Below are 20,262 nucleotides of genomic sequence, written 5' to 3' on the forward strand. Positions count from 1 at the left end.
CCTCGTAATAAAAACTTTTTATTTTTTTAATTTTTTGAACTTTTGATCTTTATTATACATTTTGTTCTTTTTTTCCAACCTATAAATTTTATTATATCTACGATATAATATGGTTTATAATAAAAAGATATGCATAAAAAAAAGAAAATTTAATGAAAAAATGTAACATAAAAAAAATATAATAAAAAAATGTAACCTAAAAAAAATGGTTAAAAACATGAAGTAAAAATTTAGCAATATTCATGTGTAACAATGAAAAGATTATAGTAATAAAAAATTTAGTAATAAGGAAATTTTATTAATAAAAAGTTTAAATAAAATAAAAACAAAAAACACTTTATAAAAAAAAAAATAATAATTAAAAAACGTAACATTAAAAAAGTATAAGAAAAAAATATAGTAAAAAAATGCGCAATTTGAAAAATGAAAATAATAAAATAATAAATATAATAATTAAAGTAATAAATATAATAAATAAAATAATAAATATAATAATTAAATAAAATAATAAATATGTGAAATAAAAACATTTTCCAAAATAAACTTAACATAATTCTAGTTCTATAAAAAAAAAAAAAAAAATTGGAAATTAAAATAATTAAATATATGATTGCATTATTTATTATATATTTTTTATGTTTTTCATAACTTATTTTTATACTAATATAAAATATAAAAGAATTGTTTTTATATTTATGTATATATGACATATCTTAAAAATTACCTTAATAAACCATATCCAAATATTTAAACTTGCAATTTTTTAAAAGCCTTACAATGACGTATACCATATTCTGTAGAATAATAAGTACCTAAAAAAAAAAATATATAAATGTAATATTTATTGATTATTATTTTATTGGAAATATAATGTATTATGCTGTGATCTAAAATTATTTTTTTTTCCATTAAAATAAATAATCTATGATAAATTAAAAAAGTCATTAAATTCACGTAATTTTTAAAATATACATTTTTTTTTTTTTGGTATATTAAGTTTTATGAAAATTAATTTTTTAAATACATACATAAATGCAAAAAAATTTTAAATAAAGTTAAAAAGTACTTTTTTGCTACTTCATTTTCTATATATATATATATATATATATATTTTATTTTATAATAAAACCTGTTTCTGCATCGAATATACATGCTAAATCAGATGTCATGATATGGTCACAAGATGAATTACTTGATGAACTCAAAACTTTTTGATCTTTGAAGTTAATAAATGACCATTTGCATATGTATGATGGATTTTTCTTTTTCTCTTCTTTCTCTTCTTTACTTATTTTAAATTTAATTGGAACATTTAGGTTTGAAATGGGTGCATTATCTTTATTCAAACGAAGGTCAAACGAAAAATCATATCTAATTAATTGATCATGCGATATTAAATATATTTCTATATCTGTAATATTTGGCTTTCTTGCAGTAATAAAAAAATCTTTTTTATAATCCATTGAGCATGCTATTGGAGAATGGCTATCTAATTCTACAGAAATATGTATTTTTGGCGGTATAATCAAAAGAGCAATTATATTTGGTTTAAAATTGCATAAAAGACCTTTGTATATTTCAACATATTTTGGTACAATCATTGTTCCCCATGAAAAAAAATGTATAAAATAGTTGTATTTACCGTTGCTTACTGGAAGTTTTGGTAATTTCATCACACTGAATTCTTGATTTTGCTCATATTCACCATATAGCAAAGCTAAGTTATTAATTGGGTGACAACAACAAAATCCCTCAGAAAAGTTGATACACTCTACTTTAAAAGAATCTGAATTTTTTACTCTACTAATAACTAAGCATTTTTCGGGAATCATTCTAACAAATACATTATTTTGATTTAGAATAAAAAATACGGGTCTCCAAACTTTTGGTAAAACTGGAAGTCTTTGAGAGGAATTCCATGTAATTATATTTTTTGTAATAGGCAATTTTATTAATATTTTTTGTTCTCCTTCAATGCATAAAATGGTGTCTCCTTTTCTGTATACTTTAATGTCATACTTTCCACACAATGAAGCTTCTAATTCTACTGGTATAGAATTTTCTTCAATTGGATCTAATGTAAGAATTCTATCATCATCAAATTTTGTTTTTTTAAGATTTAATGGTTTTTCTAATATTGTCCATGAAGTTTCATCAAAGTAATGTGTTGAAGTAAATATTTTAGCTTTTTTTATAAGATTATAATTTTGTGGTTCTTCAAAAATTTCAGTATTATTTATTGCTTGGAAAGGTTTAATCGAATTCTGCACATTATCATCTTCCATTTTTCTTTAAATTTTCTTTTAATTCTCTATGGTTTTAGATAAATTTTATAATTTTTAGGTTCTTTAAACTTTTTTTACATTTAATATTTTTTTATATCGTGACATATACTTTTTGTTAAATGATAAAATTATTTTTAAAATAAATAATCAAAAAAGAGCAAAAAAAAAAAAAATTTATATACAAAATTTTTCATATTTTTTTTTTTCTATTAAGAAATAGACTGTAAGTGCATTAAATTTTTTTTAAAAAATTATAGTTTTTTATGAACATGTTAATAATATTTAAAATTTTTCTTATTTTATTTTATTTTTTTAATTTCTACAACAGTTTGCTTCAATATTATAGAAAGACAAGCTTGCCACATATTTTAAATCTTTTAATTCTTTATACATGCATTTTGAACTTGTAAAAATGTTAATTTTATAAAGTTTTATTAACCGTTCAGAATAGTGAGAATATTTAATATTTAATTTGAACAAAATATGTAAGTTTTTATATAAGTATTTTTTACTATTAATAAATTCGTTGATCTCCATATAATTTTTGTATAAAAATTATATATCCTAAAGTCAGTTTTTTTTCATACACTACCAGTTATTGAATAATTATATGCCATTATTTTGCTTTAATTTTTCTTTATCCTCAAGATATTTGTTGTAGATAATTACTTTTAATTAACACACTTGTTTATTTTTTTATTTTTAGGTTTATGAAAATTAATATCATTTGAAATTTTTATTTAGATATGTCATTACATTTTAATTCTCATGTAACGAATAAAAATAATTTTCAAAAAAAAAGTATATAATAGAAAATAATATATTAAGAAATAACTTTTAAGTTATGCTGCATGTGTGTATATTTTGGTAACAATTGTTATATATAAGATAGTTATTTATATATGAGAACAATAACATTAAAAGCAGCTGCTCAAAGCAATAAATAAAAATTGAAAAATAGATATTAATAAAGTTATAAAATATTTAAGAACACTAATTATAATTTTTATTCCTTCATAAATATCATAGAACAGAAAAAAAAAAAAAAAATAGTTGTAAACTGTAGACCTTATAATATTATTTTAAAATAAATGTAACTTAAAAAATAGAAACATTTCTATTTTTAAAAAAAATAAAAGCTGTTAGTCTTTTTCTATACTTTTTTTTTTTTATAATGATTTTAATTAATAATAAGGGAAGAATGTATATTTATTTAAAAATTATAATAAATATATTTTCCCATATATTTGCTAATATACAAAAGGATTTATGTATTTTACCATTATAAATGCGATTAATTTCAGAAACTATATTAAATTAATAACTTCTTATATTTATTATATCACCTCAAGTTTTATATAAAATTTTAATGTATTTTTTTATTTAAAATACTAGAAAAATAAGCAATTAAAGTTTCTTAAAAAAAGAAGCTTCTTTAGATCAACACAATTAGTTGTGCTTGAAGTGTGCAATTTTTTTTCGTTGAAATAAATAAAATAAAGAAAGGTATCCGTAAAAAAATAGAATTTATTTCCCATTCTTAATAAAAAAAAAAATAAATAAGTAATAAGGAACAGCATTGATAACAAGGTCAAAATAAAAAATAAGAAAAATGTTTATGACATACTTTCTGAAAAAATTTCTACATACATAAAAATTAAAAAAAAAAACCAATGATTATGATTTTTCATTCAATAAAAATTTCTTCGGTATTTTAAGTTAAAAAATAAATTTGAAAGCATTTCTATTATAATCATATTAATACTCAGAATATTAAAGTAATCTTACAAATTTACATTTTTTTTCTATCTTATTTATTGCACCATTTTATTATAATTAACATTTTTTTTTATATTTACCTATAGTTTTTATTTCTAATAATTTTTCATTTAAGAAAAATTTACTTTTTAACTTTATGAATGCCAAAAGAAGTAAAATATACATACAATATCTTTTCTTTAAAAGAACATTTTTTTTTTAATATTTTTTTATATTTAATTTCATTTCATGTTACAGACTAGTTCAGTTGCAGTTTATTAAAATATTTAAGAATATTTAATAAAATAAAATGAATAGCAAAATTAAAAAATAAGGTAGTTACAAAAAAATACTTAAAGGCCAAAAAAAATCATTAAAGTGTTGAGTAATAAACAAAGTTGTCAGCACAAATCTATTCATTTTAGGAAAATTTTTATTTAGAGTATAAAATTTTTTTTTATATATATGTATTATATTAAAATATATATATATATATATAACAGTATAATTAATAGTAATAATTTAGATAGTATAATTCATCTAAAGGAAAAGAAAAAAAAAGATAGCAACTTATTTTAAGGAGACGAAGATAAACTAATTTTCGTCCAATTCTAAACTAAGAGATTGTAAATAAAGAAAAATATTCTTATTAAAAAAAAAGTCTATTTATTAATATATGGAGAAATGGAAAATTATGTTGATCCTAACATAAAAAATACAATTTATATGGAAACCAAACAATCCATTAATTCAAACCTTAATAATTCTGAAAAATATAATATGAGCAATAATCATTTTAAAGAATATAAAATAATGAATAAATATTCTGGGAAAAATGAAAAATATAATAAACTTTTTTTTGATATTCAAAATGATAGAAAAAAAAAAAAGAACATTAAGGTATTTCATGAAAATAGTTATAATACACTCAATTACGATAAAGAAATAAATAACAACAGTTCTAGTAAAATTAAAATTTTTAAAAATTTCGAACCATTCGAAGTAGCAATAAATGAATTCCGAACAAAATATGATAACAAAATATATAAACATATTTGTAAATTAAAGAGTTCATATGAAAAAAATCATAATATTAAAGAGGATTACATAAATAATGAAAATGACAAAAATGTTTCAGTTAAAAGTCAGCTAAATAATAATAAAAGTAAATATAATTTCATAAACAAATATATTAAAAATAATAGTAAAAAAAAAAATGATGGTGCAGAAAGAATTAAAAGTAATAATATAAATAATGATAAAGGTCATATTAAAGAAAATAACAGGGAAAGTAAAGCACATAAATATTATATTAAAAAATCCAAGTTAAATTTTCCTAAAAAATATATTTCAACAAAGGAAATACGTTCATTCAAGTTAAAAGACAACATATTTTATAGTCTATCAAAAGGTAGATACAAAAGAAATGAAAAAAATTTTGAATTTCTAATAAGTACAGAAACAAGAAGAGAAAAGAATGAAAAGTTGAATAAATATTCAAAAGAATTACCTAATGAAATAATATTTAGTGGAAACATTATTAGCATTGAAAATATAAATGAAATAGAAAAAAAAACAAATGAAAGTAAAAAAAAAGATGGTACAAAAACATTTTATTCTATACATGAGAAAAAGTCCACATCGGAAAAGAATAAAAGCAATACAAAAGAAAATATAGGTTTTGAGAATTCATATGATGATACAAAAAATAAACAAGATTCAAGTTCCTATTCTGAGGAAAGTTCATTATATGAAATTTCTATATTAGGTGAACTAAGTTTAAACTATGAATCAAGCAGTAGCAGAAATATAAACTCACCTAGAATTAACTTTAAAAGTGTTTCAACAAATAATAATACAAATGAAAATAAGGATTACCAAAATAATAAGAATGATAAATTTTTTACAGAAAATAGAGGTAACATATTAAGTAAAGATATAGATGATGAATTTCAAATTAAAAATAATACAAACGGCAATGTATTACATGAAATTAAAAGTGAAAAAGGAATTAATGATATTATTAAATATAATTATCAGAACTTGAAAATGTCTCACTCCCAAAATAGTGATATTCATGATAAATTTTTTTTAGTAAAAGAGAGTGAACGTGTTATAGATAACAAAAAAAAAAAAAGTAATAAAACAAATGAAAGTTATGAGCAAAAAGTTGAAAATAATTTTTATTGTAGCAAACGTGATATTTTTATAAAGAATGTAAAAAACAATGAAAAAAATGTTAACGTAAATGTTGAAAAGAAAAAAACTGATGATAACGAGTGCGCATCAAGAAACAAAAAAGACTTAAAAAAAATAGAAGAAAAAATATTTATGCATAATATAAATGAAGACAAAACAAAAAGAATAGCAACTAGAAATAAATCAATAGACAGTAATTCATTAAAGTGGAATTGTAAATTTTTCACAAACAAAAAAAAAAAAATAAGTAGTTTATCCAATGATATTCAACGTAATGATTTATATGAAATACCCAAACTTAATAATAAAAATGAAAATATTATTTTAAAGAAAAATAATTATTACAAATCAAATAAAAGTAAGATTAAATCGTATGATGACGTTAATTACAATAAAAGAAAATATGATTTAATTTTGAAAGATCTATTAGAATTAACCAAAAATAAAAAAAGGGAAATGAACTATTGTGAGAATAATGAAATGCTTAATAAAAAAGATACAAATCATAATTCTGAGAATAAAATAATTTATAAAGAAAATATAAAAGAAAATTCTAATTTTCATACAGTAAATGACTATGAGGAAAATAAAAAGGAAAAAACTAAATTTCATGATGAAACAAAAGGGAAAATAGAATACGAGCATATTGACAATAATAACACTTCAGGAGTTACAGATGAACATAAAGAAGAAAAAATTTGTAATTCTGATTACAAGAGTTTTGATAATACAAAATTTAGTGAAACAAGTGGGAATGAATATATAAATAATAAAGAAGATAGCAGTGAAAAAGGTAAATATGAAAATAAAGAAGAAATAAAGAAAAAATTGAATAATTTAAGATATTATTCCAAATTTATAGAATTAGAAAAAGAAATGAAAAAAGTTACTGAATTATTAAAAAAAAAAAATGAGCAGAATGAGAAATTGAAGTTACATTTACAGTTACAACAAAAAGAAATTATTTCACTTTGGGAAAAATTGCAGTTTTGTGAAAAAAAGAAGAAAGAGGAAAAAAATTGGAAGAATACTGTGTTTTATAAAAATCTAATTAAAGCTAAACCATCTAATGTTTTAGAGATAATATTAAAAAATAATTCGGACATTAAAAGTAAATTTTTAGATAACATTCCATCTTCATTAGAGAAACATAAAAATAAGAATATCATTTCTATAAATAATTGCATATATAGCGATAATGGAGTAAATTTGACTAATGAAAACAAAACATCACTTTTACATAAGGAACATAATTCTTATGAGATAAAAACAACAAAAAGAAATATTAATATTTTTAATCAACATAAAGATGATTCTACAAATGTACCATTATTAAATAAAAATGAATTGTCTAATTTTGAAAATTTCGAAGATGTTGCAATATCAAATGAAAAGGATTTTTTTACATACGATGAGATAGATAAAAAATTTTCAAGCATTTCATTGGATGAAATGAAATATAGAGAAGAAAATTTATGTAGATTAAAATCAAATTATGTTCCTCCAAATAAAAATAAATCAAAAGAAATAATAACAGAAGACATTAAATCAAATAATATATACTCAAATAATTTCAACAAAACAATATGTTTCAACCATATAGAAAACAACTTTAATGAAATAAAATTAAAAAATAAAGCCAATTTAAATAACTTAAATCCATGCAGTTTAACTAAAAACTCAAATATTCCATATTCTAATAAATCACATTTTTTAAAAACATGTTACACAAGATTAAACACTAGTAACTCTGATAATTTAAATTCATGTAATTGTAAATTAAATAATAACAATATAAATAAAATCCATGAAATAATGTGTAAAACAAATGTTATAAGTAGAAACAGTTCTAAGTATACAGAAAAAATATGCTTTAAAAATTGTCCATTTTCAACAAACAATTTGTTGACAAAAAAAAATGTGAATTATGAAGATAAAAATATATTTATAAAAATTTTATCTTATATAAAAAATAATAGTTTCAATAATGAAAAAAATAATAATTCTATAAGAAGATATAAATCAACGAATTCAAATTTTTCAACAAAAAAAAGAAAACCCCCTAATAATCTTTACTACAGATCACGATCTACTGGTAGTTCGAATACTAATTTTTCAAAAAAATTTCAGGATATGAATTATTTTGACTATTATATAGATAATTCTAACTTAAATTTAAATAACAAAAGAATCAATAGCGATGATATATATAAAAATATTACAAGTTCTGATATTTCTGAAGGAATAAGAATAAAAAGAGAAAGTATCTTACATGATAAAAAGATGGTGGATGATGAAGAGGAAAAAAATAATTTTAAAAATAAAATGAATATTTCTTCTGTGAATAATTCATATAATAAAATTTTAATAAAAAAAGGAATTATAAAAAGTAATTGTTCATATTATTTTAAGAACAATGTTGATAAATCTTATAAATCATATCCTAACATTTTGAAAAATCATAAAATTGAAAACATCTCTAATGCTAAAAAAAGAAACAACGTATTTTCATGTAAAACGGACTGTGCAAATAGTAAGGGGAATTTCTTAAAAATAAATAATTTCGAAGAAAATATAAATTCTAAAAAAGACAAAGAAATAACTAATAATTTCAAAATACTTAAATTCAAAAATAATTCTTTAAAAATGTTTGCAAAATATGATTGTATGAAAGACAAAAATCAAAAAACTATAGTTCATTTAAGTAAAATTAAAAAAGATAAAGAAGAAAATAAGGATAACAAAAGTATAAAAAGTTTAAAAGAAAAAGGAAAAAGTATAAGTAATAGTATACAAGATAATCATAAAATGGAGGAATCAATTTTTCTCAATGATTATTCTAAAAAAGGAAATAAAAGAAGTTATGAGGGAGAAGAAAATAATGATAAAATAGAAATTCTTTTTAAAAAAAGCGATAAATCTTCTAAGAACAGTAATAAATTTTATTATGATAATTCAAAGAACAAAAACAAAAATTATAAAATTGTAAATACGGAAGAAGAAATTACTGATAAATATGGTATTCAAAAAGAATCTTCTAATAATTTAAAAAAAGGCGATGGTGTAATGATAAAGAATGAAAATATTAAAATAAAAGAAGTAAACAAGAGTAAATTTAATAAAAGTGAAAAATACATATGCAAAAATGTTGATAAAACTTTATATTCTACATCTTCTGAATTTTCTAATAGTATTCAAGAAGATGCATCTTATTACTCAAGTTCAAATGAAGAACTGTACTTGTGGAAAAGAAGAAAAAATAACAAAAGGAAAAGGTTCCTTAATTTTAAAAAATTGAATGATTATAAATTAAAGAAACAAATTAAAGGATGTATTAATGTTCATTTGATAAATTCAAATAAAGAAACAAAAAGTTCCAAAGAATATGTAAATAAAAAAATAATTTTAAATTACAAAAACATGAAATTAAAGAAAAATATACATAATGAATTAAATAATGAAAAAGAATGCGATATATATAAAAAATTAATAAAATATGACTTACAAAATCATAAAAAAAAGAGGAAAAATATGTATATAAAGATAAGTGATAAAAAAGATAAATATAAAGGAAGTAATGAATGTGAAGATACAGAAATAAGTGATGAATGTGAACATATGGAAGTGAGTAGTAATGAAAATATAAATGCTTCTTCAAAATTGACATGTGAGAAAAGCGAAAAAAAAGGAAAAAGAAAAGGATTAAGAAAAAAAGATATAAAGAATAAAATAAATAATATTTTGTGTTCACCTTCTGATTATATTTTACCTGATCCCAAAATAAGTTTTTTTCAAAATGATGAATCTTGTATAATTGTTGAATACCCAAACATAAAATATTATATAAAATGCAATTAAAAAAAAATTAAAATATTTCTCATTTTTCACTTCCTGTTAACATATTTGGAATACCTATATAATATATATATGTACAATAAAAAAAAAAAAAAAATGAATAAAATAAAATTATGATTTAATAGCTAAAACAATGTACTAATATATACCATCTTTTATGGGAAATGAAATACTACACTTTGGACATACTAAGGTTCCTTCCATTATATGAACCTGTAATAAAAAAACATTTTTTTATATTTTTAACTTAAGAAATATATTTAATTTTGTCTTATAAATTTTATTTCATTCTCTAAATTTATAATAACTTTTTTCTATTTTATGAATACCTTGAAAAGTGCATGATGGACTGAATTCAAAAATTCTTCATTTTCTAAGTGTTCACTAGAGTAACTAGGTAATAGGTTTATGTCAAACTAAAAAAAAAAAAAAAGTTTACTTTATATATACAACAGTTTATATAAATAAAATATATATATATATTTATACTTGTTTAGCTGTTTTATATAAAACATCATAATCAACTTTACTCAACACATTTTTTATAAATTCTATATTCATTTCTTGATCTAATATTTTTATATTTTCTTCAACATTATTATCTAATTTTATTATTAATGGATAACCTCCTGTACATTGAGTTTCATTACTAAAAAAAAAATTTATAATGTTTTTTTATGAATTTTTTAAACACATATAAGAATAATGTACAAAAAAAAAAAAAAAAAGACAACAAAAAAATAAAAATTAAAGAATAAATTAACTTAATGATTGTATCTAAAATAAAAGAAAAAGCCCTTTTTTCTAAATATATTAACTTTTTTTAGCTTATATTTTTTAAGATTTTATTCTTTTAGAAATATTAAATAGTATTTTTAAAATTTTAAATAATCAATAGTTAATATATTATTTTATTAATAATTTAAAAATAATAGTATCTTATTGATATCTTTTTCTCATATTTTAACTCATATATACATAAATTCTCTCTATTTTTATTTATCTTATATTGGTTTCACATACCATTTCAAAAAATTATGCGTAAGAAGCCTCATAATTTTATAGCATTACCAATACTAATGTAAAAATTTTTGTTAAAGTGTCTACTAAAGAAATCAAATTTTACTAACTTTTTGTAATAAATTGTGATTTATAAAAATAAAAAATAACATAAACTTATATATTTATTTATAATTAAAAAAAAAACATAAAATTACTAAATTAATTATGAACAAATTACAATTTGTACTATTATTTTTAATTTTATATATATTACATATATATATAAATAAATGAAAAATTATTTTTTTAAAATAAAAAAAATTTATTTCTTAATTAATATTATATTTGGTAAAAAGCTCATAAAGTTTTAAAATAAATTTCTTCTTTTTTTTTCGATTTTTAATATTCATTATTTGATTATATATATATAAATATTTTTTGAACTTTTTTTTTTTTAATTATTATGTAATAAAAATACTAAAATTTTGAATTTTTACAAATGATTCAAAATATAATAAAATTATATATAAGAAATTTATATATAATACACGTTTGTGTAAAATGAAAGATAAAATAAGTTTTTATGTATTCAAATTAACTTTTCATAATTAAAAATTATTAATTTGCATTTGTAAGTTTTTTTTTTTTTTTTTTTTGTGTAAATGATATTTTTTACTTTTCTATTTGAAAATGAAAAGATATATTAATAATAACAAATTATATAATTCAAAAAAAGTTAAAGTAGAATGTGAATATGAGAGTGAATTAAAAAAAGAATGTATTTCAAATATTTTTGATTTTAATAAGGTTTCAAGAAGGGGAGATAATATAGAAGAAAATAATTTGGAAAAGTTCAATATATTTAATTTAGAAGAAAATAGCAAAAGAAGAAAAATTGATATTATGAATATATTTGATGAATTAAAAAATAATGCACAAATAAATGATGATTTGATTCAAAATGTAAACAAAAATATAGTTAGGAACAAAGATGAGTTGGTTACTAAATGCATGAATAATAGTATAAATAACCTAACTAAAGACAAAAACAGTGATTCTAATGAAAAATTAAATAAAGACATAATAATTCAGAAAACAGAAAATTCTAAAACAAAAAGTATTGATCAAAATAAATATTATGAAAAAATAAATAATTTATTAAAAGAAATACATCTAAGTAAAATTGCTAGAAGAAGTAACAAACATTCTAAATATTTGGTGTAAGTATAAGAATAAATATAAATGATTTAGTATAATAAAATTTCAAATTAAAATTTTCTCTTTTTTTACACCTAAAAAGAAAAAAAAATATGAAGATGCATAAGAATATTATAAAAAAATTGGATTTAAAAGAACTTTTAAAGAGAATTTTTTTTAATATTCTATTTTAAAGCTTTGGAAGAAAAAAAAAAAAAGAAATGTTATAATTACATTTTTTTGTTATTCTTAATATTTTTGACTTTCTTTTTTTTTTCATTTTTATTCACATTAAGAATTTGAGATATAAAATTTTTTTTTATATATTTTCATCTGTATACAAACACTTATTCATAAGAAGCATAATTAACTTAATTTTTTTTTTATTAATTAATACATTATTTAGAATACTTTAAAATTTTCATATATTTTTTTTTTTCTAAGATACTATATTATACTACAAAATGACTAATAGATTTAGCATCTTTAAGTTTAAAAAAAAATTTTTTTTTTCTGTAATTTTACATGTAAAAAAAAATGTGTTATATTAAAAAATGAGTAAAAAAAAAAAATAAAATAAAATAATGATAAATATTAAGAAATCATAATGGTATTTCTACATATTTAAAAAAAAAAAAAAATACAAGAATATTTAAAAAAAAATTTTTAAAATGAAAAAAGAGAGATACAAAACACATGCTATATTCATTGTAATTTTTTAATAAAAAATTATCCTAATTTCATAATATCCATTTCTTCTAAATCTTCAGTGTTCATTTTTTTTTTCATATCATTTTCCTCTTTATTATATTTTTGCATTAATTCTTTTAGTTTTGAATTTTCTGCAATTGTATTTTCATTATTTTTTGCATCTTTTTGTATAATTTGTACTGTTCTATTTATTCTTCTGGGAGATAATGATCTGGATTTTTTTCTAGTTGATATATTTTCCACTTTTAGTGATAGAGACGATTTATATGAAGTAGGTCTTCTTGCATAATCTTTTCCGGTTGCAAGTGCTTTTTGACTTTCCATTTTTCTAAATTTGTTAATTAATTCATCTTCTGTATTTTCGTATTTTTCTTTCTTATGTTTTCTTTTCATTGAATTAGATTTGGATGTAGATCTATCTCTTCTTTTATGTGACTTTTCATGTGATCTCTTATTATGTTTATTAATTGATCTATCACGATGTGAAGCATGTAATATATTATGAGAAGAATATTTTTCTTCTTCATTTGCCCTTTTTCTTCTTCTTCCTCTACTTCTACTTCTATCTCTACTACTTCTTCTTCTACTTCTGCTCCTACTTCTATCCCCTCTACTACTTCTTCTTCTACTCCTACTTCTTCTCCTTCTTCTTCTACTTCCGCTTCTACTAACTCTTCTTCTATTTCTACTTCTGCTTCTTTCAGTACTATTGTTTTTGTCTATATCTTTCTCTTTTTTAGAATCTTTAATATCCAATTTAACATAACCTATATTAACCAATTTTTCATTTCCATCAATTTTTCTTATTCTCACGAAAATTTTATCTTTTCCATGATTTACTATGCCCCCTATTTCTCCTTTTTCCCATTCACCACTTAAAATAATTGGTAAAAAAAAAAAAAAAAAGTAATAAAATAAAATAAATTTTAATTATATTTTAATTTTTGCATTTATTACTTTACATAAGCTATAGCAGGTTCTCCTTTTACGAATTTTGATATTTTTTCTTTATTCTTTTTTAATCGTCTTCTATGATCATTTATAAGCATTAAACGAGCTCCATATATATTTTTAATTTTTATAGGTAATCTTGGTAATACTGTAAAAAATAAAAATATTAAAAAATGAGCAATCTCTAATGAAATCAATAAAAAGCATAACTGGAAAAAATAATATTATATCTTATAAACATTAAAATATAGCAAATTTAATAGATTAAATCAACCTGTATTAAAATATTTATCATCAGACAACAAGCTTTGAACATATTCTCCTATTGTTGATTTTTTTCTTTTATCTGAGGAGATTGTAAATTCTTCTTCATCTAATAAATACGATTCAAACCATTGCCATAACTATTAAAAAAAAAAAAAAAAATTAAATATATAAAATATAATAAGAATAAAAATTGAAATGGGAGAAAAAATAAACTAAAAATTATTTTAATGAATTCAATGAAAAAAATGTTTTTTTTTCCTTATATTTACATTAGCAGGTGAATGGGCATATCTTAAGTATAAAAAACCACACGCTCTTATATAGCAGGAATCTTTATGATCTATTAATCCTTTGAGCTTTTAAAAAAAAGAAAAAAATAATAATAAATACATAATAATGATAAGAAAAAAAATGATAGATTAAAAAATTAGGGAATATAATAAAAAAAAATTTTTTTTTTGATATAATAAAAATTTTACTTGTTTTTCTGATAAATGCATTGTAAAAAGCTTATAAAGGCAGCAAAAAAGAGTTGAAGGAGCTCGAGTACTGCCTATACAATATGGTTCAACGTGATCAGCATATGCATGGATTTCGTCTACTACTTCTTTATATGTTTTAAGTATACTTAAAGATTTAAAATACTCTGATGATAAAATATTATTTCTTAATAATGTATTAACGTTGTAAGTTGTTGTATTAGTCATTTCTAAACAATTTTTTTTTTCTTCATTATTATGATTTACTGTTGATGGATAAGAACTATTTGATGCTATGTTTCCACTCATTTTATATGTGTTACAAAGTTTACAGTTGGGATCTGAATTATTAAAATGATACTTATGATTTTCTTCGGCTTTATTAGAAAATTCATTTAATGAATTATTAATCGTATTCATTGTATTATCCATATGATTAACTGTGTTGCTTATTGTATGTACTGAATTATTCATATGATAGTAAGATGGATCATAATAATTATAATTTATCATATAATTTCCTGAAGAGTCATAAAGAATATTATTCTTGTTATTCAAGTTATAAGAACAATTATAATTATAATAGTCTTCATTATTTTTATACTCAAAATTTTTTTCGTTAGTCATATTATATGTTCTCCTGTTATTTATACCTTCTAGATTATTATAATAATAATAATCATACATCTGCTTATTTATATCATTTTGATCTACCTGATTTGCTTGTGTTAGATATAAAGGATATTCTATATTATTAAAATTTCCATCCATTTTTTAACTGAAATAAAAAAAAAATGCACATTTAAAAAAAAGAAAAAAAATTAGCTTTATTTGTTAATATAAATATAAATTACATTTAATAAATATTAAAATAATATTTATCAAATAACATTTTCCTAATTAATATAGATATATATAACTCATTTTTTTTTTATTTTCTTGAATTAAAAAAAAAAAAAATTACATAGTTGAATATTATAATGCTCCTATAAAAAAAAATATATATATATATATACTTTTTTGTTTATTATATTTAAATGAAATTTATTCATAAGAAAAAAGATTAAATTTTTGAATAAAAAAAAAAAATAAAACTCATAATAATATAAAAATGTAATATATAATCCTATTATTTAATTTTTATATACTTAGAAAAATAATCATATACACATTTTTGTTAAAGAAAAAGTAACACTAATAAAATAAGAAACATACTTCTTGTTATAATCATTTTTTTTAAAGTTTAGAGTAAAAAAAAAAAAAATAAATATAAGATATTTTTTTATTTAAAAGAGAACATTCCATCATGAAGTTTTATTTTCAAGTTTTCCAAACATAATCATTATGGATTATTTTGAAAAGATGAAAAAATTTCTTAATTTATCATTTTCTAAAATGAAATTTGGATGCCAATTAAAAGATAAGAACTTTATTTTTTAATTTTATATAATGTTTCTATTTATGATATTCATAAAAACTTTTAATTATCATAAATCTCTATAAACTTAAAATACGAAAACTTTTAATTATTTAAAATTTTACAAGTGTATAAAAAAAAAAAAAAAAAAAAAATTAATTTTTTAGTTATTTAATAAATGTATAAAAATTTATATTTATTACATAATTTAATTTTTTTTTTTTTATTTTGTACAGAGGATCTACATGTATAAATTAAAAGTTTTTTTTTTTCATTTAGCTCTTTTTTAATGTAATTATATTTATTGTGCTTTTTTTTTTTTTTTTTTTATTATTTTTTCTAATTTTATTTTGCTTCATTTTTCTTCCTTTAATTTTATTTTACATAACTTTTAGCTTTTTCTTTTTAAATCTTTTCTATAATTTTATTTAGCTTTTTCATCACTATGTTTATATATAAACGAGGGGATTAATTTTTTTTTTTTTTTTTTTTGGGAACTTGAATGTAAAATTATTTTTCCAAAATCATATATATATGATAAATATGTTATAATTTTTTTATGAGGACGGATTTTACTTTTTTTTATATTAAAAAAAAATTGCATTGTTTAGAATAATGACTAAGAAAATAAAAGATGACAATGGAAGAAGTGATAAAACAGATTTAGAAGTTATAAAGAATAAATTAGAAGAATTAAAAAATAAAACAGAGGCTCCAGATGTAAAATTAGAGGTTGTAAAAAAAAATGTCGATCCTTTTAATGATTTAAAGCTACATATTTTAAATATATTGGATGAAACTAGAAAGTGTATAAGAGAAAAAGAAAATATTCAAAAATTTCATGGAAATAATATAGAAGTTATAAAGAGAGGAAATATAATATATAATAATATGAAAAATGTAGACACATATTTTATAAAGTTAGAAGAAATTTTGAATAAACAATTAAAACAAAAACACTTTATTAATAAAGAAGAATTACATGATAAAAATGAAACTTTCGATTTATTAAAAAAACAAATTTATGATTGTAAAAAATTGAGTAATTATAATGAAATTAAATATACTTCTGTAATGAGTTTCAGTGAACTTAAAAATAAGTCAAAATTAGAAAGTTAGTTAAAAATCTTATTTTTTCTTCTTTTTTTCATATAATAACATTATTCATTTATCCATTTTATGCATAAATTAAGTTTAAATATATATATATATATATATATATATATATATATATATATATATATATATATATATATATTTTCTTATAGGAAAAGAAATGAGCAATATTGCTCATGATGAGGATGATTTAATTATAATAAATAGATGGAAAGAAAGAGATAAACAATTTAATGAAGAGATTTTACAAATAGGTGAAGTAATCGATAAAATAGGAGATAATGCTGTTATTATTACTCAAAAAGCAGAACAACAAAATGAAATAATTTTAAATTTACAAAATCAGACCGATAAAGCACATGATAATGTTAAGGAAGCTAATATAGAAATTAAAAAGGCGATGATAAAACAAACACAAGCAACATGGTGTTGTAGAATTTCTCTTATTGTTACTTTACTTATATTGATAGTACTAACTTTATCTATTATATCAAATAAATTTATAAAAAATTTATAAAAATATAGTTTATAAAATGACATAATAAATTGAAACACCTTACAAAATCAAAATATATAGCCTATAAATTCAATCATAATTTATTATATGAAATAAAATAATAATAAATTCTTCAAATTTAATAAAAAATTTGGGTAATTTTTTAATAAAATAATATTTAATTAATAAATTTATATTTTTAAATTAATTAAAACTATATTCAGTTTTATATATAAAATAATAATTAACCAAAAAGAAACTTTTAAAGAAATTAATAGAATAAAAATATATAAAAATGCCTTGTAAATGTAGAATACATAAATTTTGTTTATATTCTCTGATTTTTTTTTTTTTTTTTAGTTTATTTTTTAAAAAAAAAATTAGTTATTTGTTATTTTATTTTATTAAGAATATTTTTTTATATATGTAACATTTCCTTTAATATTGATATTGCCTTTATTTTATTTTATTTTTTTTTTTATTTTAAATTTAAAAATCATATGTTCTCTTTTTTATTTTTTTTTTGTTCATTTGAAATTTTATAGCTTTTATGATGTATTGTTTATGTGTATAAATTATTTAATTTTTATTATAAAACTTGCTCAAGTTAATATATTGGAGAATAAAAATTGCATAAAATATATTTTTCCTTAGAAATCATTTATATTAAAAATGAAAATTATTTTTAAATTTATAAAGAAAAAAAAAAAAGTGAATAACTAAAAATTATCCAGAAAAACAATATTTAAATATTAACTATACATAAAAATATATAGAATTTTAAAAATTTAAATATAACACAATATCAAAAAAAAAAAAATTAAAATATAGAAAAGTTTAAAAAAAAAAAAATTATAATTAAAAAAAAAAGAAATTAATGCGTTTTTCTCATGTAAATATTAGAATATTAAATATTTTGCATTATTTTATTATAAATAACAAAAGTGTGAATATATATATTGTTTACAAAATTTTTATTTTTTTAATTTTACTTTTAATTATATCTAATTCCATTATAAATTTTATTTAAAATATAAAAAATGAAAAATCACGTAATTATGATACATAAAACATTTTATAATGAAGTGTAATTATTCACAACAAATACACTTTTTTTTCCTAATGAATACTTAAGAAATATACATATATTTCTTATTTTATCTGTATAGGCCTAAAACAATAGCATGATTACGATGAAAGGGTTCTAATGTTAATTTTTCCTTAGGTTTGCAATTTTCTTTTTTTAACTTTTCCATTTCAGATGCAAAAACAACTTCTGGCTTAGCAGTAGAATCAACACAATTAGCTTTAATAGAAATAATAAACCATCCCCCAGTTTTTAAAAACATATGTGCATTTAAAGCAACAATACGAGCTTGATCCGGCTGAGCGACATCAGCAAAAACAACATCAACCATATCAACTAACATTCTATATTTAGTCGGTTGTCTAGCATCTTCAACAATTGGAACAATATTTGATCTTTTTTTTGACATGTTTGTTAAGTCTCTGCCTGATCTATGAGAAAATTCAACAGCATAAACAACTCCTTCTTCTCCTATCATATCAGACACATGAGAAACTGAAGTTCCATTAGCTGCACCTAAATATAAGACTTTACTTCCTGGTTTTATTGGCATGTTACCTACTCCACCCATTAAACAAGCTCCTAATTTAGAACGAAATGGATTCCAGACTCGATATTCGATTTTCTCATTTTCATCCATTACTTCATATCTTTTTTCCCCATATACACTCTCTCCAGGTACTAAATTTTTGGTAACTAATATATCCGATTTTCCTTTTAATAAATACACACCTGGGAATCTGTGAGGTACTACTATTACTTTACTCGATTTATTATCTTTTTTAAAACTTCTATTTCCTCCACCACCTCTTCCTCCACCGCCTCTTCCTCCTCCACCTCTTCCTCCTCCACCTCTACCTCCTCCACCTCTACCTCCCCCACCTCTACCTCCTCCACCTCTACCTCCCCCACCTCTTCCTCCTCCACCTCTTCCTCCATTTGATCCTTTCCATGTGCTACCTTTAAGTACCGAGTTATTATTTCCCCTTCTGAAATCATTTGATCCCTTTTTAAAATTCCCTGAACCCCCTCTAAATGTGTCTAAAAAAGGAAATTTAAATACATATGTAGATGTATAGATATATATAATTATGTTAAACTACAATGAAAACATCAAAGTTTCATAAAAGCGCATAAGTATAGTAATTACGTAGAAATTGAAACACATAATAAAATGATATATAAGCAGCAAAATAATAAGATAGTACAAAACAAAAAAAAAGAAAAAAAAATGACGAAATAGAATAATTGTAAAAATTATATAACATTTAAAAAATCAAAACTAAACAGTGTAATGAAATGTATATTCAAAGTATATTTTTGGTTATTTTTTTTTGTTAATTGTACCTGTCATTTTATTTTAATCTCAAATATATATAAAATAAATTTATATAGAAGTTTACAACTTAAAATAAGCTATATATCATCTCAGTTTTTGATTA

At 19.5% G+C, this 20,262-nt stretch overlaps 7 protein-coding genes across 7 annotated transcripts; 3 read left to right on the forward strand and 4 right to left on the reverse strand.

The window, feature by feature from the left end:
* Positions 1-747: 747 nt before the first annotated feature.
* Positions 748-2,285, reverse strand: PRELSG_1343100 (conserved Plasmodium protein, unknown function; the record flags this gene model as incomplete). The annotated part of the gene is made up of 2 exons (XM_028678970.1): positions 748-812; positions 1,130-2,285. The coding sequence occupies 2 exons, from the start codon at positions 2,283-2,285 to the stop codon at positions 748-750; spliced, it is 1,221 nt and encodes a 406-aa protein (XP_028536063.1).
* A 2,442-nt stretch (positions 2,286-4,727) lies between these two features.
* PRELSG_1343200 (conserved Plasmodium protein, unknown function) lies at positions 4,728-10,100 on the forward strand (the record flags this gene model as incomplete). Its single annotated transcript, XM_028678971.1, has 1 exon — positions 4,728-10,100. The coding sequence occupies one exon, from the start codon at positions 4,728-4,730 to the stop codon at positions 10,098-10,100; it is 5,373 nt and encodes a 1,790-aa protein (XP_028536064.1).
* A 19-nt stretch (positions 10,101-10,119) lies between these two features.
* PRELSG_1343300 (tRNA m2G10 methyltransferase subunit, putative) lies at positions 10,120-11,152 on the reverse strand (the record flags this gene model as incomplete). The annotated part of the gene is made up of 5 exons (XM_028678972.1): positions 10,120-10,154; positions 10,247-10,310; positions 10,427-10,513; positions 10,587-10,746; positions 11,121-11,152. The coding sequence occupies 5 exons, from the start codon at positions 11,150-11,152 to the stop codon at positions 10,120-10,122; spliced, it is 378 nt and encodes a 125-aa protein (XP_028536065.1).
* Positions 11,153-11,789: 637 nt separating this feature from the next.
* Positions 11,790-12,323, forward strand: PRELSG_1343400 (conserved Plasmodium protein, unknown function; the record flags this gene model as incomplete). The annotated part of the gene is made up of 1 exon (XM_028678973.1): positions 11,790-12,323. One exon carries the CDS (start codon positions 11,790-11,792, stop codon positions 12,321-12,323), a length of 534 nt encoding a protein of 177 aa, XP_028536066.1.
* Positions 12,324-13,025: 702 nt separating this feature from the next.
* PRP38B (pre-mRNA-splicing factor 38B, putative) lies at positions 13,026-15,475 on the reverse strand (the record flags this gene model as incomplete). The annotated part of the gene is made up of 5 exons (XM_028678974.1): positions 13,026-13,881; positions 13,965-14,106; positions 14,233-14,362; positions 14,495-14,581; positions 14,705-15,475. The coding sequence occupies 5 exons, from the start codon at positions 15,473-15,475 to the stop codon at positions 13,026-13,028; spliced, it is 1,986 nt and encodes a 661-aa protein (XP_028536067.1).
* Positions 15,476-16,736: 1,261 nt separating this feature from the next.
* Positions 16,737-17,754, forward strand: PRELSG_1343600 (conserved Plasmodium protein, unknown function; the record flags this gene model as incomplete). Its single annotated transcript, XM_028678975.1, has 2 exons — positions 16,737-17,235; positions 17,390-17,754. The coding sequence occupies 2 exons, from the start codon at positions 16,737-16,739 to the stop codon at positions 17,752-17,754; spliced, it is 864 nt and encodes a 287-aa protein (XP_028536068.1).
* Positions 17,755-18,890: 1,136 nt separating this feature from the next.
* NOP1 (fibrillarin, putative) lies at positions 18,891-20,174 on the reverse strand (the record flags this gene model as incomplete). The annotated part of the gene is made up of 2 exons (XM_028678976.1): positions 18,891-19,861; positions 20,168-20,174. The coding sequence occupies 2 exons, from the start codon at positions 20,172-20,174 to the stop codon at positions 18,891-18,893; spliced, it is 978 nt and encodes a 325-aa protein (XP_028536069.1).
* Positions 20,175-20,262: the final 88 nt, after the last annotated feature.

The sequence above is a fragment of the Plasmodium relictum genome (assembly GCF_900005765.1).
Source record: "Plasmodium relictum strain SGS1 genome assembly, chromosome: 13".
Classification (NCBI taxonomy): domain Eukaryota; phylum Apicomplexa; class Aconoidasida; order Haemosporida; family Plasmodiidae; genus Plasmodium; species Plasmodium relictum.